Source organism: Neodiprion fabricii, chromosome 1 (genome assembly GCF_021155785.1).
Source record: "Neodiprion fabricii isolate iyNeoFabr1 chromosome 1, iyNeoFabr1.1, whole genome shotgun sequence".
NCBI classification, from domain to species: Eukaryota; Metazoa; Arthropoda; class Insecta; order Hymenoptera; family Diprionidae; genus Neodiprion; species Neodiprion fabricii.
In genome coordinates, this window is record NC_060239.1 from 12,797,146 (window position 1) to 12,816,118 (window position 18,973).

The window sequence follows — 18,973 nt, forward strand, 5'->3', positions numbered from 1 at the left end:
TGAAAAGGTTGTACCAGCTTTCGGTGTGAAGTAGTAGAGAACGTACCGAGTGTTTTTTTCGTTAAGATGAATGTGTGATTTGAATCTATTGAATCTAAATTGGTAATACGCGCATGTTGATCGGTTTCATTCTGCCCAGCAATAAATCTAGGGAAAAAATAATGCTGCATCATATCTGTGTTTGATGCATAGATCTAATAGAAAAATAAGACTGAAAACGAACATGGAGCTTGTCCAACGCGAAGTATTGAGTATTACACAGGAGGGAAGTTGAACCTACACTCTAACTGGCTAGTTCCAAGTTTTTAGTGCGAACGTACGTATAATACCAAATAGCATACGTTTGGAATTTTAAACGGCAGCACTTTGAAATTGTATTCCTGATGTGGAACGCTCCGACTGCCAGTTCTCCCCCATAGTCTCAGGTCTACCCATAGGTATGTAGCTAAGGATTGCTCAGGATTGAAACCCAGGTCATCGTGAAGTAAAGGTTAAGAATGGATAGAAAAATAGTAAGATACCTTCGAATGCTTTCATTTAATTTCTTTTGTTCATACTAAAGATGAAAAAAGTTTTACCTATCCAAACTTGGCGATCCATATCTTTTTTTTTTTTGATCAGGTACACTTCACACTTGTGCCACGTCTCTACTCCAATGTGCTATCTTACCTAGATGAGTAAGATAGATGGTTTAAAATCATCGTTTTGAAAAATCAGTTACTGATTTGCACTCACAATCAGACCAACTTTGGCCTAATTCCATCGTTTTCTGTATGAAATTAAATTCTTCCCCAAGGTTTTCACAATTAACTTGCAACTTCGTGGTTCGAAACAAGAGATTAATTTCTCATTTTTGTCAGCTGCAAGTCCAAAGTATACTGATCTCAAGTGTGAGAAATCATAAATGGAAGAATTTAGTACACCCTAACAGAACAGAAGTCAAGAAATGTAATTAAAAAAGAAAACAGACTCAGGTATATTCTTCTTTTTCTCTTGACACATATACATATTAATACCAAAACAGGAAGTTTAATAAATCTCTAAGTACGCGTCGTCGTAAAGATAAATGAAAGTTATAACAGCCAGACGTTCAATGCAAACTTATAGCTTAAAGAACAAAAGTCTTTTAGAAGTAGATAAAGTAAATCGATAATGCGAGGACGGGAAACTTAAATTTGTTTCCCCACAAGTCGGTGCATTGCAGATATATTATATATATACATGCTTCCGCAGTTTTGTACAAACAATGCAACGCGTATTTAGATATCCTTCACCGACAGAGTAGTCGTAGCGAAAAGTTTTCGAACTACCGCATCCAGCGGTGGTCCAAGAAAATACAACAAAAGATTAAACGGTCAAAGACAGTCCTCGCTGCTCGTTACTTGGCGCGGTATGCGAACGCAACCGGAAGCCGCCATCTTGCCGCTGGTTTGGAATGAAACTGCAGCAGCATCAGCAGCAGCAGCACCGGTGAATGACGCGATGGAAAAGCCGGGTTTATTGTGAGGGGTATACAAGTGCCGTTGCGGAGTTTTCAGAGCTCTGCTATATTATAAGCGGTAGGTGGGTATTAATTGACGCTTAGAGGACACGAAGGGCGGGGTGCAGGGCAGTCCACTTTACATCACGAGCAGGGCTTCCCGAAACTATGAGACGTTTAATTAACTGTAGTGTTCCGCAAGGGAATTCAGATGCAAATGCATACCGTGCGTGGCATGGCGCAGAGAGCTGTGAGGGGGGTGGGGGATGGACGTGCAACTAAGCTCGTCTGTTCTATTAACCCTCGAATTGCGAATCTCCTTTGCTCGTTGCTGGTGGCCGATCATTGTCACTGGGAACTGTATTTACGTATGGGGTGTTCTGTTTTTATTTACGTCAGACGTTTTTCCCGTGATAATACAGCCATTTGAACACATACGAAAAAAGGAAAAAAAAATCGTTATTGACCAACCCGTTTTCAGATTGCGAATCTTTTTACTCAGTTCTCAGCAAAGTCCAAACCAAGAGTGTTATATTCCGGGTGGGGGTAAGAAATCAGAAATATCGAAAATCAGAATGGCCAGAATTCCGAATTTAATAAACTCGAATAACAAAGATAAGAGAACGGATACTGTTGGAAATTTGAAGTTCCGAATGGTGTCCAATAAAATTCTGCAGTTTACCTAAAATTTATTTAGTAGAGGACTCTATTATCCGAACCCACTTACTGCGGAAAACGTTAATCCAAGAATTCAGAGATGCAGAATTTAATAATGTATACAGTCAATATTCCAGAGAATAAATTTTTAGAAAGTTTCATATTCTCAAATGTCCACATATTATAAAAATAAAAGTTAGAACTTCATCATCTAGAAATGGCGGAAAACAGATATCCAGAATGTAGAACGGTCATTATTCAGAATCGTACAATTCAGAATGATCAGTATTCCGAAAGTAAACGTACAGATGGCTTATCACCAGAATTTCACATTCTCAGTCTATCCAACTAATCTATTTTGACTTGTAAAATGTTTTATATACAGAATCAAACAAATTCTTTACTCAATACTTGATAAAGAAGAAAGAACGCTATGCAAACGGACAACTTCGAGTTGTTAAAGCTGTTGGGTTAGGTCTTTAGAGTGTGGCCAACGATGTGCATGACTCTTCTGATATGCTGCAATTCTATATTCCGAGCCTTCTATGAGATCACTACTCGGAGTTCTGACCGGTCCGATTCTTGATCCTTCGCATTTATGAATTCGAATAGATGAAAATTCTACTTTATGATCCATCCGAAGGTTATTTATTTGTAAATAGAAATAGAATTTTTCAAATTTATATCTCCAGTTATTTATTTGTGTTTGCGAGCAATCGCTTTTACCCTCGTTCTGCTAACGGCGTTTCGGAATTTTCACCAGTTGTGTATACAAAATTCTACAACTTCAAATTTCGATACTTTTATATTCTATTCCCGTTATTTCTGGCTTGATGAAGATTCACTAATTTGTTCTTTCGTGATTGTGAGTTTTCGATATATTTATGTTCGGAATTCTGACCATTCTGATTTTTGATTTTTCTTATTTTTTACCCGCACCCTTATATTCCACGATTCGATACTGTAATTTATACATCAGTTTGGAATTGGATGAAATCATTCATTTGTAAATTTAAAAACAAAACAGGCAGTCCAATAACAATTTGGACACTTGCAGACTCCCACTATTTCAGATTTCATCGCTGATTCTGTCTACCTATTGTTGTTCAATTTCTAAAACAATCTATTTCTAACAGTCTAATTTTTAAAACAGATTAACGACTTTCCGATTTTCTATTTTCAGAGATAAAGAAAGTTATTGTAACCACCCCGAATATGAGAAGTCGAAATTTCACTAAACCTCGACGTTTCGAACATTTTCGGCTGGACGTATGTATGTATGTATATGTACGTATGAATGCGTATGATCAATTTGTTTGTTCAACAATATCTCGAGAAAGAGTTACTGGAATTCCATGATTTTGGTCTCTATTGATGTAGCTTTCCCAAACTTAGAACTTATCAGATTTTGGCTTTGGTCTGTTTGGTACTTTGTGAACTATTTAAATAAGAAGATTCTGAAAAATAAAATAGAAATGATAACTTGAAAATGGATGACCGGATTTGAATGATAATTGGTCTCACAAGGTTTTTGGAGTCGCTGATCACGAATCTCAAGTCAGATTTGTAAAATCCAAAATAGCGACCCAATATGGTGGAAAAAAAATCTAAAAAATTACAAGGTGGAGGTTTCTTGGGTTACCGATAACAAATACAAGACTACCAAAATTTGTAATGGTGGATTCATCATACTAGTTCAAAATAAGAAAATCGTAATATTTTTATGTAATATTACAAATATTTCTGAATTTAAAAGGAAAATAATATCAAATTAAGCCTGTCTTTCGAAATCTGAGAAAAATAGTATATCCAAAATAAAAAAAATAGAGCAACACTCATGTGTGCTCTAAAGTCTGTTTGATTTCTAAACCAAATACCAAATAATTATATTTGTGGTTTTGTTAATGAAGTAGAGACGTTCCTGAGGAAGGTTCGAAAATTCCTAGGATAAAAATGAGTCGTTCGGAAAAATCTCGAACCTTTTTGGAGCACTTTCAGGGATTCTACTATTATGAGAGAAATCCCCGGCAAAAATGAAAAATATCTTGGTCAATCGTTCACTGAGTTGGCACGGATCACTCTATATAATATTGGCCAGTTTCTGGTGTCTCTAGTGAGATAACAATTCTTATCAACACTGGTGAGAGTAAAATGTGTTACTACGGGTGTGCCTCAAGGCTGGGTTAATGGCCCGGAATTATTTATATTGTATGTAAATGATATACCTGAAGATCAAGATACAAAGTTAGCTTTATTTGCTAATTTTGGAAAAATGGAACATCTAACCTGATATAAACAAGTATATACGCAAAATTTAATGTAAAAGAATAAAGAACAAGAATAAATATAGCCGTTATGCGCATGGTGTAGATACTCCGACCACTGTCACTTTTCACTCCGTTTACTCTGGGTTACTCCCAAGGTTATGTAACGTTATGTTTGTGTTGCGAGTGCATACATTTTTTTAAATTCCACACCAACTGAACCATGAAATCGAATAAAATTTTTTTCCAACAATTTCATACTTATTTTCAAAGGCTTCAAGAATTTTTCACCTTTTTGTTGTGGACATTTTTTAGAAATCGTACAAATTCCACAAAAACGTATACCATAAAAATCATCATGAAACGTCATAGTGACATAATGTTAAAACCAGAAAATCGACTAAGAATTTCACCGATTGGTGTAACAAGTGTTAGTATACGGTACCCATCGATGCAACTTCTGGTGTAATCGAGGATCTGGTATTTGCGTATATGCAGTAGGCTAGAATTCAGCAAGCAAGTGTTTTATCAGTTTCACGTAGAAACAGCTTCACTGATTACTTCTTTGACCGTATCTACCTTGGTTTGATTCCATTGTATACGATGTCTCCTGTTAGGAGGATCTCCGCGTTCGTGTCTCCTTTCTTCCGTGTCCTCGACGGCAGAGATGTGATAGAAGATTGTCAAAGCCGAAGGACCTGCCACGAGCCGGTCACGTGGGTGGATTTCAATTTAAAAGTTCGAAAATTACCCGAGGATTCTGTTTGGCTTGTTTGTTCTTCCAAGAGCCAGATTGTCTCGCATTTTCAGTTTATCAAGATAAAAATTGCGGCTAACCAAGAAGACTGGCGCTTGCGTTCGGTTTTTGTGGATAGTGGGAAGAGCAGGGGGGGGGTGCACTATCGGGTGGGTAGCGTTGAACCGAGAGAAGAGAAACAGAGATGGGGGAAGGGGGAGGAAAAAAATGACCAAATCCTATCTGAATCGGTGGACCGTTGAGTGGCGATTTGATATCGGAGTAGGATCTATCCACTGAAAGGAGTTCCCCGTTGGATTTTCAGCCGCATTTATAGAGGGAGTGGGGTTCTGAGACGAAGGCGCGGAGGTTTATCCTGACAATACATCCTCTGAGCCAAAAGGAGTCCGGAGTTTAGGGAGCATTGACTGATAGACAAGCATCGCGGACAGCCAGTTCGATTCTACATATATATACTCGTATATACTCACTAGGCCAGTAAAACGCGAACGAAATCACCGAAAAGATATTGCATGTGTGGGTAAGACTTGGATCCATACCTACCACGGGTATATAATACAAGTCACATCACTCCTTCACCTAGAATTATATCAAGGTCCCATTTTTTGGATAAACTAAGTCGGAACGAATCCTAAACATTTTTATAATTTTGCAGACGAGGCAAATGATCGGGAGGTGGCCACTAGTTATTTGCAAATTTGCAACGGTTTGTAATATTGAAAAAGAGAAGCTTGGTGTTATGGACAATTTTTCATCAAATTAAGAAGCTTTTCCAGTTTTGTAATTTTTCGACTTCAAAAAGCATACTTTTACTTAGACTTGTACTTGGCGAGCCCGCAACGATGCTGTGTGTGACAAATGATGTTTGAGGACAGTGAAGATTGATTGTAAAATTTGAAAATCAGAGGTTTTCGAGGTCATTTATTACAAACTTCAACTCAAAATTTGAGAATTAAAAATGGTAGATCCAATGTAGCGGTCGAAAATGCAGCGTATCAAATTTCATTCATACTAAATTACATCTTGACTTTTCATTGGCCGTATCGAATAGACCATTTTCAATTCCGAAATTGTGAGTTCAGGTTAATATTTTTTTTCAATTTCCACATTCCAAGTCAGTCAGAGGTTACGAATAACGTATAACTTAAACAGGCAGGGGGCTAAAGTTAATACAATTCAATACGGCTGTACAACGTGGCGGACCAAAAACCAAAAAGTCATTCGATTTCGATAAACTTGGTGCTCGAGGGTTTTCGAGGTAGCTGGTTACGAATCTGATCTTGAAACTGCAAAATTTAAAACGGTGGATCCAGCATGGCAACATCGAGTGACTTTTGGGATTTAGGTCCACCATTTTGAACTGTCAATTTTCGAGTTCAGATTCGTAATCAGCGACCCAAGAAACCCCCGTACACCAAATTTTACCGGAATCCGTTCGGTACTCCGCTCTTTTGCGGGCACTAGTTGGAGTTGAAATAAAAATTTTACAAACAAGGGAATGATTTTTTAAATTATTTAGAGTCAATTTAGGTGGTGAGCCGATCGAAATTCAAAATTCAAAAATGACCTTTGTAAAGATCATCCCATTGCAGCTAGATTGATCGACGGTTGAGATTGTCAAAAATTTCTGAGCTTCTTTTGGGGCGAATTATTCCTGATGAAATATCTTTGATTTCGAGTCCAGTGATACATAAAGCATCGAGATAACTCGATTTTTGAGGGGACGCCCTATCGGCCGTGTATTCGTGGTCAATGGCGCGTGTGCGATGGATTCGGAAGCCAAGACAGGGGCGTATATATGTATTATTGGGCGGGGAGGTTCCCTTCCTCTTATATTCAGAGGGGTTTAATATCACAGTCTAAGGGGTGCTCCTGGACCGTGACAACCCTCCATCAGCTACGCATCGTCGCCGCGGTCGTAGAGTTGTCCGTTCGTCGTTCTCAATATACCGGGTGTCTAGACAACCGCCGTTTTAGGTAAACACGGCGAAAGCGATAAAACAGGGAGGAAATGACGTGGCGTATTTTCTGTTTTTTAGTATCGGCTTAGGGTTTTTCCACCTCTGATTTTGACTTTTGATAGCTGCTAATGATAAAAGAAGTTTCGCTACTGATTAACGGTTTTAGTATTGAGAGATGCTAGTTTTTTTTCAGCAGATAGCTTGAGAAGTCACATTTTTTCACGTCATTATCATGTCTATTATCGGACACAAGATTGGAAAAAAAAAGATAAAAATTTAAACACAGGGTTTTTCAGGTTTACCACACTTTGTAATTATCGTTGGAACTAAAAACTCTAATTTCATAAATGTATTCTCTTTTCAGTACTATTTTCGTAGTTATACTCAATCTTAACACCTCATCTTTAATTCGTAATTCACGGAGTCTATTTCAGAAATCAATCATTTTTTGAAACCTACGCATCAGATCGGAACGTGTACCAAATTTCATCGAAGTCGTACAAACTGTTTCGAAAATTTCCTATAAAAAGTGTTAAAGCGTGTTTTAAATGAAATGAGTGGAAAATCGAGCGATTGTAAACCACTTTTCAACTTTCGAAACCTCAAGTAAAGTTAAAACTCCTGCCTGTGAACTGTACTTATTCGTTGGTTATTCGTAAGCTTTTTGGTCTCAATAAGCAGCTGTTCAGAGTTAACTTAAAGCCCAAGAGCAACACAAATACGTTAAAGTTGTTACTAACAGTGGTGAACAAGCAGTTGCGCTCGCATAGGTCGAGAAGACATAAAACGAAAAATGTCTACCCGATGGTCGTAAATCTTGATAGTTAAAACCGCGTATAAACCTTATGGGTGTGGCAACTGTGATAAGGATTTTTTCCTTTTTGTTATTTTTTTCTAATTGTCGACCGACGACGAGTCAGCCTGGCAAGGTGCCATTGCGGTGTCGACGGTATTCACTTCCGCAGGTGGTTCCTTAGCGACTGTAAGCCGTGAAGGTGTTGACTAATTCTCTACTTCCGGAATCAATTACCCATACTGCAAGCTCGACCCAATACCACAAACTCTTTGCACGCTTGCGCACCCCTGCATGACCCTAAGCCTCAAATAGCTTTTATCGTTGGTATTTCCACACTTACCGTAAATCTTTGACACCAAACGCTCAGCCATTTGATGTCTCTTATTCGATTTCCCTGCGGTAACCTCAGTATGATGTCACTGTTGTTATACGCTTTCAAAACCGGCGGGTCCCTGCAAAATTGACGTAGGGTTAGATTCAGGTTTCGATGCCGGTGGAAGGAATCGGTGAAAGTTAATCTTGAGAAGTTTGAGATACACAGATTCAGTTCCACTTCGTTAAAGGTACATGATTGTTTTCTCAAAAACTTGGTCTTTGAAATCGTTTAGAAAAAGTAACTCTTAAGTAACTGTTCTTTAACTCGTTCAATTTATTTATCGACAGTAATTGACGATAATTTTACTAAAATCAATAAATTATAATTTATCGGTAAGATGAATATTTGGTCTACAGTCGATCGTTGTGCTGGTCTGTTTTCGATCGTAATTCTTCACGAAACTTAATTTTCAAAACCATCGCGGAAGAGCTGGTTTCATTTATAAAGCATCCACGAGCCTGTATTAATTCAAATGATCCCCCCGCCCAGTAATTATTTGGAAACCTCACGATAACCGAGTTTTTCTATTGAAAAATTATCATTTGTTCCTTTCTTTTCATAGTTATTGTCAGTTGCTGACAATCACGAAACATGCGAATTTCGAAAACGTTTCGAGTCTTTTGAAATCTGAAAATATGGCTTGTTAGAAAAAAAGAACGCTGACGATAAGAATTAAACTGTAGGTATTTTTCCCATCTATCAAAGACTTGGAAATTTGAGAAAACAACAAATGAATCCTTTTAAAATCACACCCATCATCTCATTACGCGAGGAACAAACCAATGGCTTTGTGTGGAAATTCATGATTAACAGTGCGGTTCGAAAACTTGCATATTGATCAAAAATGATTTCTAATAATACATTAAGCGTGATCGGAGTACGTTTTCACCGACTATAAGGAATCCTCGTACATTACGTACTATGTGAACGCTCCAGCCGCGATGAAGCGATTTCAACAGAATAGCAGCCCGGTTTCGTGCGTGGGACCACCCCCCGCTTTAAAAATCTATGACCGACGCATGAGGTTTGAAGCGGTGTTTGTGAAATTTTTGCGGTGAAGAACTCGACGCGGAGAAAGCATCGCGGTCAGGACTGCAGAAGTGTTAGAGTCCTGAAAGCGCACGGGTAACGGGGAATGGGGTACAGCGCAGCAGCCCGTGGCCAAGGGATGAAATGAAACTCAATGAAACTCAAAGGGCTTGTTGTGAAGGGGCCCGGGAGAGGGGAGTGGAGTGGAGGGAGAGAGATTGAGCCGTAGGGTGAGACGGGCGATATGCTGCAGTTAATAAAATTGGAATTACGAGCCTGTTCCCGCTCGGAGTTCATCTTCCCGTTATTGCGTTTTGCTCGATCGCCAACTAGGGGCTGAGAATCGCGGAAAATCTACAAGCAAAAGTGGCGGGGGTCAGGGTTCAAGGTCCGTCGTGTTCAGACCCACCTTTCGCTGTAGTCCTCGGGGTAAGGGACGATGAAGCCGTCTGGACTAGGCCTGGGGCTGTTCCCGACCCAGAAGTAAGCGGCAGGACCCGTTCCGTCGTAGCTGAAGTCTTTGATGAATATCGTGGTGTCGTCGACCGCGTAAACGGTGCCTCTGGTTTGATGGGCGTACTCCTGCAGAGGTCCGATCAGTCGTCCGTAGTAGTTTGGTCCGTACTTGGCGTGCCCTGAAGCACAAAGAGAACACAGACCATTTGATTTATTCGCTTTTCACTCATTGAATGTTTCGAAATCGGTATTTTAGGGTAATACTGATATGCAAGTATGATATTCGTCTTTTTCGACAATCGTTCCATGTCATTTTAACCTTGGCACAGCGTTCTTCCGCGAAGTTAATAGCTTATATGCGTTTGCCTTTGCGAAAAACGTCGGACTGACAATGAGAAAAGATTCTGAAACCAAGTTGGAAGGATGTTTTGTCACCTACGCGATTGTTCACAAGTATTTTCGAAAATAGTGTATCGAATTTCGTGAACTCAATACTCAACGAACCACTTGTCAATTTGGCTGAAAATTGGACAGAGATTGGTCTACGTCTAGACAATGTTGCCGCAATTTTGTCAGACATTTTTCACACTAGACTTTGAAATGGGAAACGTTGAAACTTTTCCAAATTCGCAATTTTTGATTCGTTAAGATGATTTATTGTGCTTTGATATCAAACTTTCCACAATTGGAACGTGAGGTTTTTTTTTTGTCAGAATTTTTTATAGGACGGTGTACGAGTTTTTTGCTAGGCAGGGTTTCCGATGAACCGCTGAAACCATTTAACCTAGATGGAATGAAAACTGAAGTACGAAAGTGAACAGTGCAGATACTGTGTGCAGTCGATCCTCTCGCAAAAATGAAATGCTTTTCGGCGAAACTGAACCATTAGTCTGAATTATATTTTAAAGAAGTGTATAAAGCAACATTGCAATTATTTGTTACACACGAATATAACGTTTTTTTCATCAAGTGAATTTCAATTTGACGCTGGATTCCATTCGCTTCAACTCGGGAGTTTATTCGTTCTGATACGTACTAGCAAAATACCTGAACAACTCCCAAGATCTTTTTCATTAGTACCATGACTGGATATTTGTATGAATTTCAACGTGCATCTTATTCGTCAAAGCTGATAATATCAAAATGCATGCATTGAATGTATTGACAACTTTCGGAGCGAAATTCTCAGACCTTTCAGAGAAAACTTTGAAAATGACTTATTCTTCAATAACCATACAATGTATCTTTTCATGGTGAATATTGGGGGTAATCACGAAGCTACGTTGTGTAGGGTGAGTAACTTAATGAGAAAGTTGAAGGATCTTTGAAACGTGGCGGGAACCCCAGCTTACGATGTCATCAAGCATCTTACTCCGCAAATTTACATAGGGAAAGTTTATATAATACATGTAATATATATACGTTAATTGTGAATGATGAGTCCAATGCTTGAGACGTTTTGGAAGGTATGTGCAAGTCATTAGTACCAGTCCATGCACCCTTCTCGAGTTTGGGACGCTCGGGAGGAATAAAGCTATATATAAAAGCCCCTGCAGAAACGCACATATGTACAAGGTATACATCTTTATACATGCAGCACATCGACGTTTCCAATTTCCTGTAGACATTTCCTTTGGAAAGGATCAAAGGATGCACGCGAAATAGCTGTGAATAACAACAGCATCGTCGTTGCCTTAACGTCCCTTCAACTGTACAGGGTGTCCCATTTTAAGAGGAATGGTCCCATAACTTGAGAAAAATAAGTTGTACAGAAAATTGTTTCAGACGAGAACTAAAGAGTTTCGAGCGGGGCATGAGATGATGCTACCAAGACCCTTCTTAGTAGTTGTAAGAAGTCATTCCCACCTTTAATTTCTTGATAAACGAGTAATTGGTTTCATTAGACACTAGATCATAGCTGAATTATTTCTCGTAAAGGATCGTTTACCTTGCCTATAACTTCGCGCTCTTATACTATAATACGTTACGAGCATTAATCAAGAACCATAATAATATCCGTAAGGAAGTACAACTATTAAGGATAAACGCTTAAACAAAAATGTCAAAGCAACAAAAACCACGTATAAAATGAAGGTTCAACAGTTAGTACTGAAGTCAATCAAGTCGATTTCAATTCAAAAAAAACATAAAGTTCAAGAATTTCAACTAAAAAAAGAAATAGGTTTATGCAGAATTATCATCGACCAATAGCTGGATTATCACAAAACATATTAATATGATTATTAAATTCATGTCAAGTGATTTTCAGTACATAAATTTAAAACCTACAAATAATCACCGATTGAATAAAGTTATAAAACCAAAATGGTTTTGGCATCAAGAAAATTGAGCATAAAAATGAACATTCATTTTTGCCGTTTAGAGGATAATTTTTTTCATCAACCTATTCACTGAAACCAATTCCAATTTCGTATTTGAAACCTTGAATCATCACCTTAAAAATTGTTCATTGACTTTTTTTCAATTCCACTTTTCGTAACACCCAATACTTTCTCAACATTTCACGTCTCGTCTAACTCTGACCAGGAAATAAAATTTTCTAAAGATTTTCTGAACTAAACTCACGACCAACACCGCCTACGAAACTCATACTGAGATTTAGTGGAAACCTAACGAATACAAATCTTATACGGCTGAAAGTCCCACCTTCTAAACGGTCCGAGGCGTTCGCGAAACCTACATCGTTGGTATTGGGCCTGTTGAGTTCCGGAATAGATTTGAACTGCGTATTTGCGCGAGATGGCCAAAGCGAAATGAAAGGGGACGGTGGCAGAAACTCCTCCCTGGTTGCACAGGTTGAACGCATCAGCACCCCAATACAAAAACGATACGCTGGGGTTCCCTTTGATTTGCATGAATTTCATTTCATTTGCTCTACAGAGCCGTAAAACCGCCTCGAATTGAGATGAAAGCAGTAAAGATTACCGAGTACACCACCTAAACGTATTCCTTGCTCGTGAATCTTCACGTTACGTCCCAATTTTCGGCTTGAAAATAAATCAAACCAATCTCTTTTTTGGAACGCTGCAAGGAACATTCGGCCGCCCTGCGGAACGTAACGCTTTGATTGTTATTCACAATCCATATTTTTGAAAAAGGATCTTTGGCATCACTACATAATATGGCAGAACTTATCGCCAGAACCACGTCATTTTCGCTTCTGCTGAAACCACAGGTAATAAAAACTTGGGATTATTCATACTTACAAGGAAGGTATCTCAGGTCGATATCTCTGATTTTATTTCTTGTGTAATATGTTACAGTAGACTGAAAACTAAGCGACACGTATCTTTTTTCATCTGCCATTAAGCTCTTTAAGGGGGTGAAACTACCCTCCGAAGTAAGACACGTCAGGAGGTGATTTGGCAGTTTCACACACAAGAACATAACATTTTTTAACCAATCCAACTGGAAAAGTTTTCTCGTAACGAAAGATGAAAAATGTAATTTCCTCAAATAAAAAAACAAAAAACAAAGAAAACTGCTAAATCACCCGTTGACATGCCTTACTTTGAAAAGTCGTTTCACCCCCTTAAATTGTTTAATGGCAGATAAAAAAACAATACATGCGGCTTAGTTTTTTTCCTTGATTATTTCCATACATTTTGATGTTTGAGAACGAAGAATTTAGGAATAAAATCATAATTATATTAGAATATATCCCCCCACCCTTGCTCCCCCTTTTAATAGTACAATAACATCAAAATTAGCGCTAATTTAATATAAAGTGAACATTCAAACTCATATTACACCCAAAGTTTTGATAGTTGTTTAACATTTCTTGGACAATATTTTCATAATTAGGATCCTTAACGTTGCCTAAAAATTCAGAAACAACAGTTTTCAAGAAATTCAAGGCATGCTTTTCTGAGCTTGTCATGACATTTTCAAAGTCTGCATGTTCATACCAACGAAGTAAACATGAATTTACTAGATTACTCCTCTGAAATTGATAAAAATATTTCTTTCAATAGAGTTCTTCTGAGACAAGCGTCTCTCCATACTTATGCGAATAAAAAAAGATCGTCGTGTGATATACGTAACGACAGAGTTGATATTTTGAATCAGCAGACTAAAATCTATAGGTATCATGTACAAGTATCCAGAAAACTTTTTCATCGCAGACCTGTCTAATTGTTCACGTAATGAACATCGGAATTCGTAGACTCGTGATTGGTTCATTATTATCAGACCCTGATTATGGGAAACTGCTTCTTCTGAACCGTTCTGATCAACGGACTTTGATACCACGCAATATGTGATACCTGTAAAGTCATTATTCCCAACAAAGCACCGTTTGAAAACCTGAACAATGATAAAATTATTGAAAACTGTCCATACGCAGTCGAGAAAACCGTTAATCAAGAATTAAACTTCATTGCGCAAGTTCCATGCATGACATTCTCCGTCAGCGAGCAAAAACCGTATGAAAGAGTGCCTAAACGACGAGCGGAGTTGAGCGTTGTCGCGTGATAATTGTCGCACGCGGGTCCTTATCTGAAATGCGTTTCAGCTTTTAGCGAACCCCTTTAGACGACGACGGAGTCCGTGCAGGGTGTCCCGTTGAGGTCCCTTTCCCTTTCCCTTTCCCTTTCCCTTTCCCTTTCCCTCTCCGCCGCCCCATTCACCGTCCCGCAGGATATTATGGCCATGTGACAATGAATGCAATGATCACTATCTAACAGGGGTTCTAGGTGCGTCCCTATAACACTATAAGACACTAAACTACCCCTGACTGGTACCCAAACTGCCCCAGCTATATTATGCCCATCGATGTTTATTGGATTATACGCCATACTATTTGTTGGGAACCAAGCTAATGGAACTGTAATTACCGCACGCGCCTGACACTGGGGTTCTCACTACTGGCCGACGTCGCTGTAACGTTACCAAAAACAAACCAGCACTTATAAAATAAACATTTTCTGCACCTGTTCGGCCGGCCTTTCTCCCCTTTCACTGCAACGCGAATCATTCAATATGATCCGTCACTGCGAATCATATTAGCTATGGCATTTAACCGGTCATTTTCAATAATATCGGGAATTTAATCAGATTTTAGAAAACGCTCAGTCAATGAACTCGTAATAAAATCATCGGTAGTCCGCATTTCCATGCTATATATTGTATACGCATGCCATGTAAAATTGTTCTTCCACCGAAATTCATTGTCATTTACTTAAGATTACAAATAAATAAGAAGCATTCGTGATAAGTGACATTCGTTACCTTGATATCATGTACGTACATCAGGTATTTCAGCAAAAGTCTCGTATAGAAACCAAGGAGCACCAGGTTACAGTAAACGTCACATATACTTTTCAATATTACACATTGGAAACTTGCCGATTCAATGCATAATCACTTATTTCCAGCTATATCTATGTATAAGTACGCAGTCAATCTTGCACAAGGTACGATAGCCGAAAAGCTAATACCTGTAATTTGATTTCTCTTTTTTCAATCAAAATAGAACTTTTCAAAATTATGCGGAATCACTTTGAATCGGTAACCATATGTATAAGATTCAAGGCAAAAGTAAACAACCTGGATATCTGAACTCAAATGTAACTAGGTATTATATTACAACAAGACGTTGTGTTCACGTCACCGGAAACGAAATCATACTTTATAGCCTGTTCAATTACATGCAATTAGCTTCTGCAACGTATATAACATCGATAGCGTTATGGTACATGAATCGTGAGACGATTCATTACGACATTTTTCTCTCCGAGTGTTAAACGATCGTGTCCGGAGGGTGTAGAGCCAAGGGTGGTGTGTCCGGGTTCACGGACTAACGCCAACGACCCATCTCACGCCTACTTCCGACGTGCTTTCTATTTTCGGGTCCACAGCCTGCAACGTTTCCTAACACGCCATTTGTGTCTCTTTGGTTATTTCGATGTGACGTATCCTTTGAATATTTCATGTAGATCCTCTGGAGTTTGAACGAGCATAATTGAAATGATTCTAAAAGGTACACAATTATGATACACGTGAATTCAAAGCTCAACCTCCTAGGAGATACGGTTATCAAAGAGGGGAATGGAAAATTGGGAATATTGCAAACTGTCCGCTGTGACCTAGTTTTCAAATGTCTTTACTTCATATCGATCGATCTGATGGTAGAAGCTGGAGATAGTTTAACTGTATGTTTATCGCAAGTACTAAACGATCTTGTTTCAAGATGACCAACACGGATATGACTGCGAATTGTTGCAAGGCGTCAACGGACCACTGGTTCAACTGTGTAAATAACTTTGTTTGCAGTAGAACAAGGGCCAAATCTCATTCTCGTATCAAGCTGAACTTTTTTTTAGGCGAGTAGAAACCTCCGTGGTAACAGGAGGAATCCCCCGAGAATAGAACGAGGCATAGAGTGTATGGCGGCACGTGATAGTTCCGTGTTTGGTTGTAGGCTGAAGAAAGAAGCACCCTGCACCACTCTTCAAGAGGTGATCCTGAAAGCAGGATATGGTCTTGGAGTGGCGGTCGGGTGGAGGAGGACAGTGCGATGGACGCAGAGAAACGAGAGGAGGGGGTTGGTCAACATTTGAGCCCGGCAAACAGCTCTCTCTCCAGACTCTAGCGTCTCCATCGCTCCTCAGGGACCCTCCTTCACCCCCGCAACCTCAGCGTATCTCCGGCGAGGCCTTTGCTCAGTTTTGCATCTGCACAACCCGGGTTGCTGGACCCCCACTTACACTGGCAGAGGACCTGTCGCATCTCCAACTGCAGTGGACGAGGCGCATTATGCAACGTGGTGGATATAAAGGCACTCGCAACTTCATTAAAATCTGACTGTCGCGTTTACTCAAATTACCTAGCGAGTGTTGCTACACTGCCGTGTAGTTACCCGAATAGCGAGTCAAGGGATCATCAACGTTGGCGTGTGAAACATCTTTAGGAAATTAAAAGACCTACAGATCTTTCACCTTCATACATCACGGAAAAAACGTTTTAATTATACGTGCTATAATGTGGTTTGTTCTGTAATTATATTATATATCAACACGATCGTCAGTTCAGGTTAGAAGTAGTACATTGCGTCACAAGTTAGGAAAATATTGGGCTCATACCACAAAGCCACGTTCGTTCTGATGCCACCTATCGCGCATGTCACATGCGATATTAGTTGTTGCATTTTCCCGTGAAGTTTGTTTTGAGAAGCACGGCAGATGCCACTGATGGGGAGTAAAATTAAGGTCGTGTAACTTACGTTCAATGACATAGTGCGGAAAATTGACTTACTCGAAAGTACGCATGCATCACCGTTTTCTTCCGCACTGACCGAAAATGGAGCAGTTTACGCACGCCTCACAGGTTTCGAAAAGCGGATTTTTGAAGCAGGTATTGTAGAAAAAAATTCTTCGGCATATAGTACGTCACCCTTTTTGGGAATAGTGCGGAAATAAAAAGTTTACGTATGTGTACGTGCGAAATATTCTTCTCTTCGTTGCAGGGCTTTTTGATAATATCTGATTCGTGTGATCATAGCACTCGTTGAGAAGTCTCCTATAATTAATTTCCGCACTTATTACGCAATATAGCCGGTTTATTATTTTAAACGAGTCATTATGATATCTCGGAAACGTAGCGTGATACTTGACAAAGTTTCGAATGAAAGTTGCTCAATTTTGAGGATAACATCTATCAGAGGAACTGATGTAAATGTAAGCCATGCTTCATTTGAGAAGTCTTCATGAGAACCATTTGTTAAAATGAAAACCGATTTCCTTCGAACCAAAGTTGTAGTTAATATCAAAACGCTTCAGAAGTTTTAGTATTTTGTCTATAGAAAGACTTTCCGCCGACTAATAGCGTTTTGATTTCCCGTACAGGCTCGAGGTTGTGTCCCATTATTTATTTATTTTTTTCTACAATCGAGGCCTCTTCTACTGCCAATCGAATACAAATAAGAACAAAAGTGCCAATCCTTATCTCTACATCTGGTTAAAGTTCTCATTCAATGCTGCTTCAACCTCGGCTTCAACTTGGGTATGTTTGCAATTGGTAAAAGTTATGCACTCGCAGTGCCGTGAGGAATTGAGTCATGATATAGAGCAACCATTATCCAGAATTTTAATTACGAAGGTCCCCAAAGCCCGCGTACATTCGATCTTAAAATTTCTCAAAGATTGCTCACCAAATGGCCCCTTCTATGCTGTACGACTGGGCGTTCACTGTTCAGGACCGCGAGGCAATGTGTTGGAGACTGACGTTAAAATGAAGCGCGGGCCCTTATATTTTTCAGAAAGCGGTGCTCTTCAATGCCGCCCGAGGAAACAAAGGATAAGGGTGGCCAAGGGACAAGCCTGCAGGCCGTGGTGCTGTGCCTTCCGATGCGTTGTTTTTATAACGAACTCTTTTCTCTCTTTCTCTCTCTCTCTCTCTCTCTCTCTCTCTCTGCATATCGCGTGGACGATATTACAATCGGTTATACGTACGAGGACCGTTCACGGCACTATGGCAGATAACGCATCAACCGGAAGCTAAGTTCTATTGTCTTTGGCGGACGGGGGAGTGTGGAGTGGTGGCAGCAGGGGTGGCTTAGACATTAACGAGACTAACCGGATTCATCAGGGGGCGTGCGGCTCGAGAGAGAGGGACGTAGTGAAGGGATGCTGGGTTGGGAGGCGCTGATTTTAATCAAGATATGGGCTGGCAGCAGCCAACAGCAGATCAAGCGAGTCGGGTTATCGATCTTCCAAGTGCCGTAGCAAGTACACCGGCCTGATCGGATGCTCAATTTTTAAAGATTAAACTCGGGTTCTCTTTCAAATACGAACGTGCACTTCTGCAGGTTATGGGCAGGATCGGTCGGGTGAAACTTAGTCAAGTGTAAAATATTAGTACAATGTAAAAATGAAATCTAAGATCAGACGTAAAAAAAATCTACAAAACAGTCTTTTCACTTGCAATGCAAATATACGTTTTCGTTACGTGAATTCCTTGATGATCTCTTCCAAATTCAATTTTTCAGCATAGGCGTAATATGTGAAGAAAAGCTAAACCTATTATTGAGGCACAGATTACAAACCTTCAACCATTTCGATGCAGAAAAAGACCTTTCAGACGTACATGAGGATCCAGGGATAATTAATACCAATTTTACAAGCCTTAAGAACTCGGTTAAAAACCCAGACCTCGATGGATTCTGTTTGAGAAATTAG

The 18,973-nt window shown here is 39.5% G+C and overlaps 1 protein-coding gene across 1 annotated transcript in view; it reads right to left on the minus strand.

The window, feature by feature from the left end:
• LOC124186688 (protein Skeletor, isoforms B/C) overlaps positions 1-18,973 on the minus strand; it is a 103,612-nt gene that overhangs the window by 33,285 nt on the left and 51,354 nt on the right. Inside the window, exons 3-4 of the mRNA XM_046578577.1 lie at positions 9,730-9,955; positions 8,256-8,367 (exon numbers count right to left, since the gene is read on the minus strand). Coding sequence (XP_046434533.1) covers positions 8,256-8,367; positions 9,730-9,955 — 338 coding nt within the window. The remainder of the gene's footprint in view (positions 1-8,255; positions 8,368-9,729; positions 9,956-18,973) is intronic.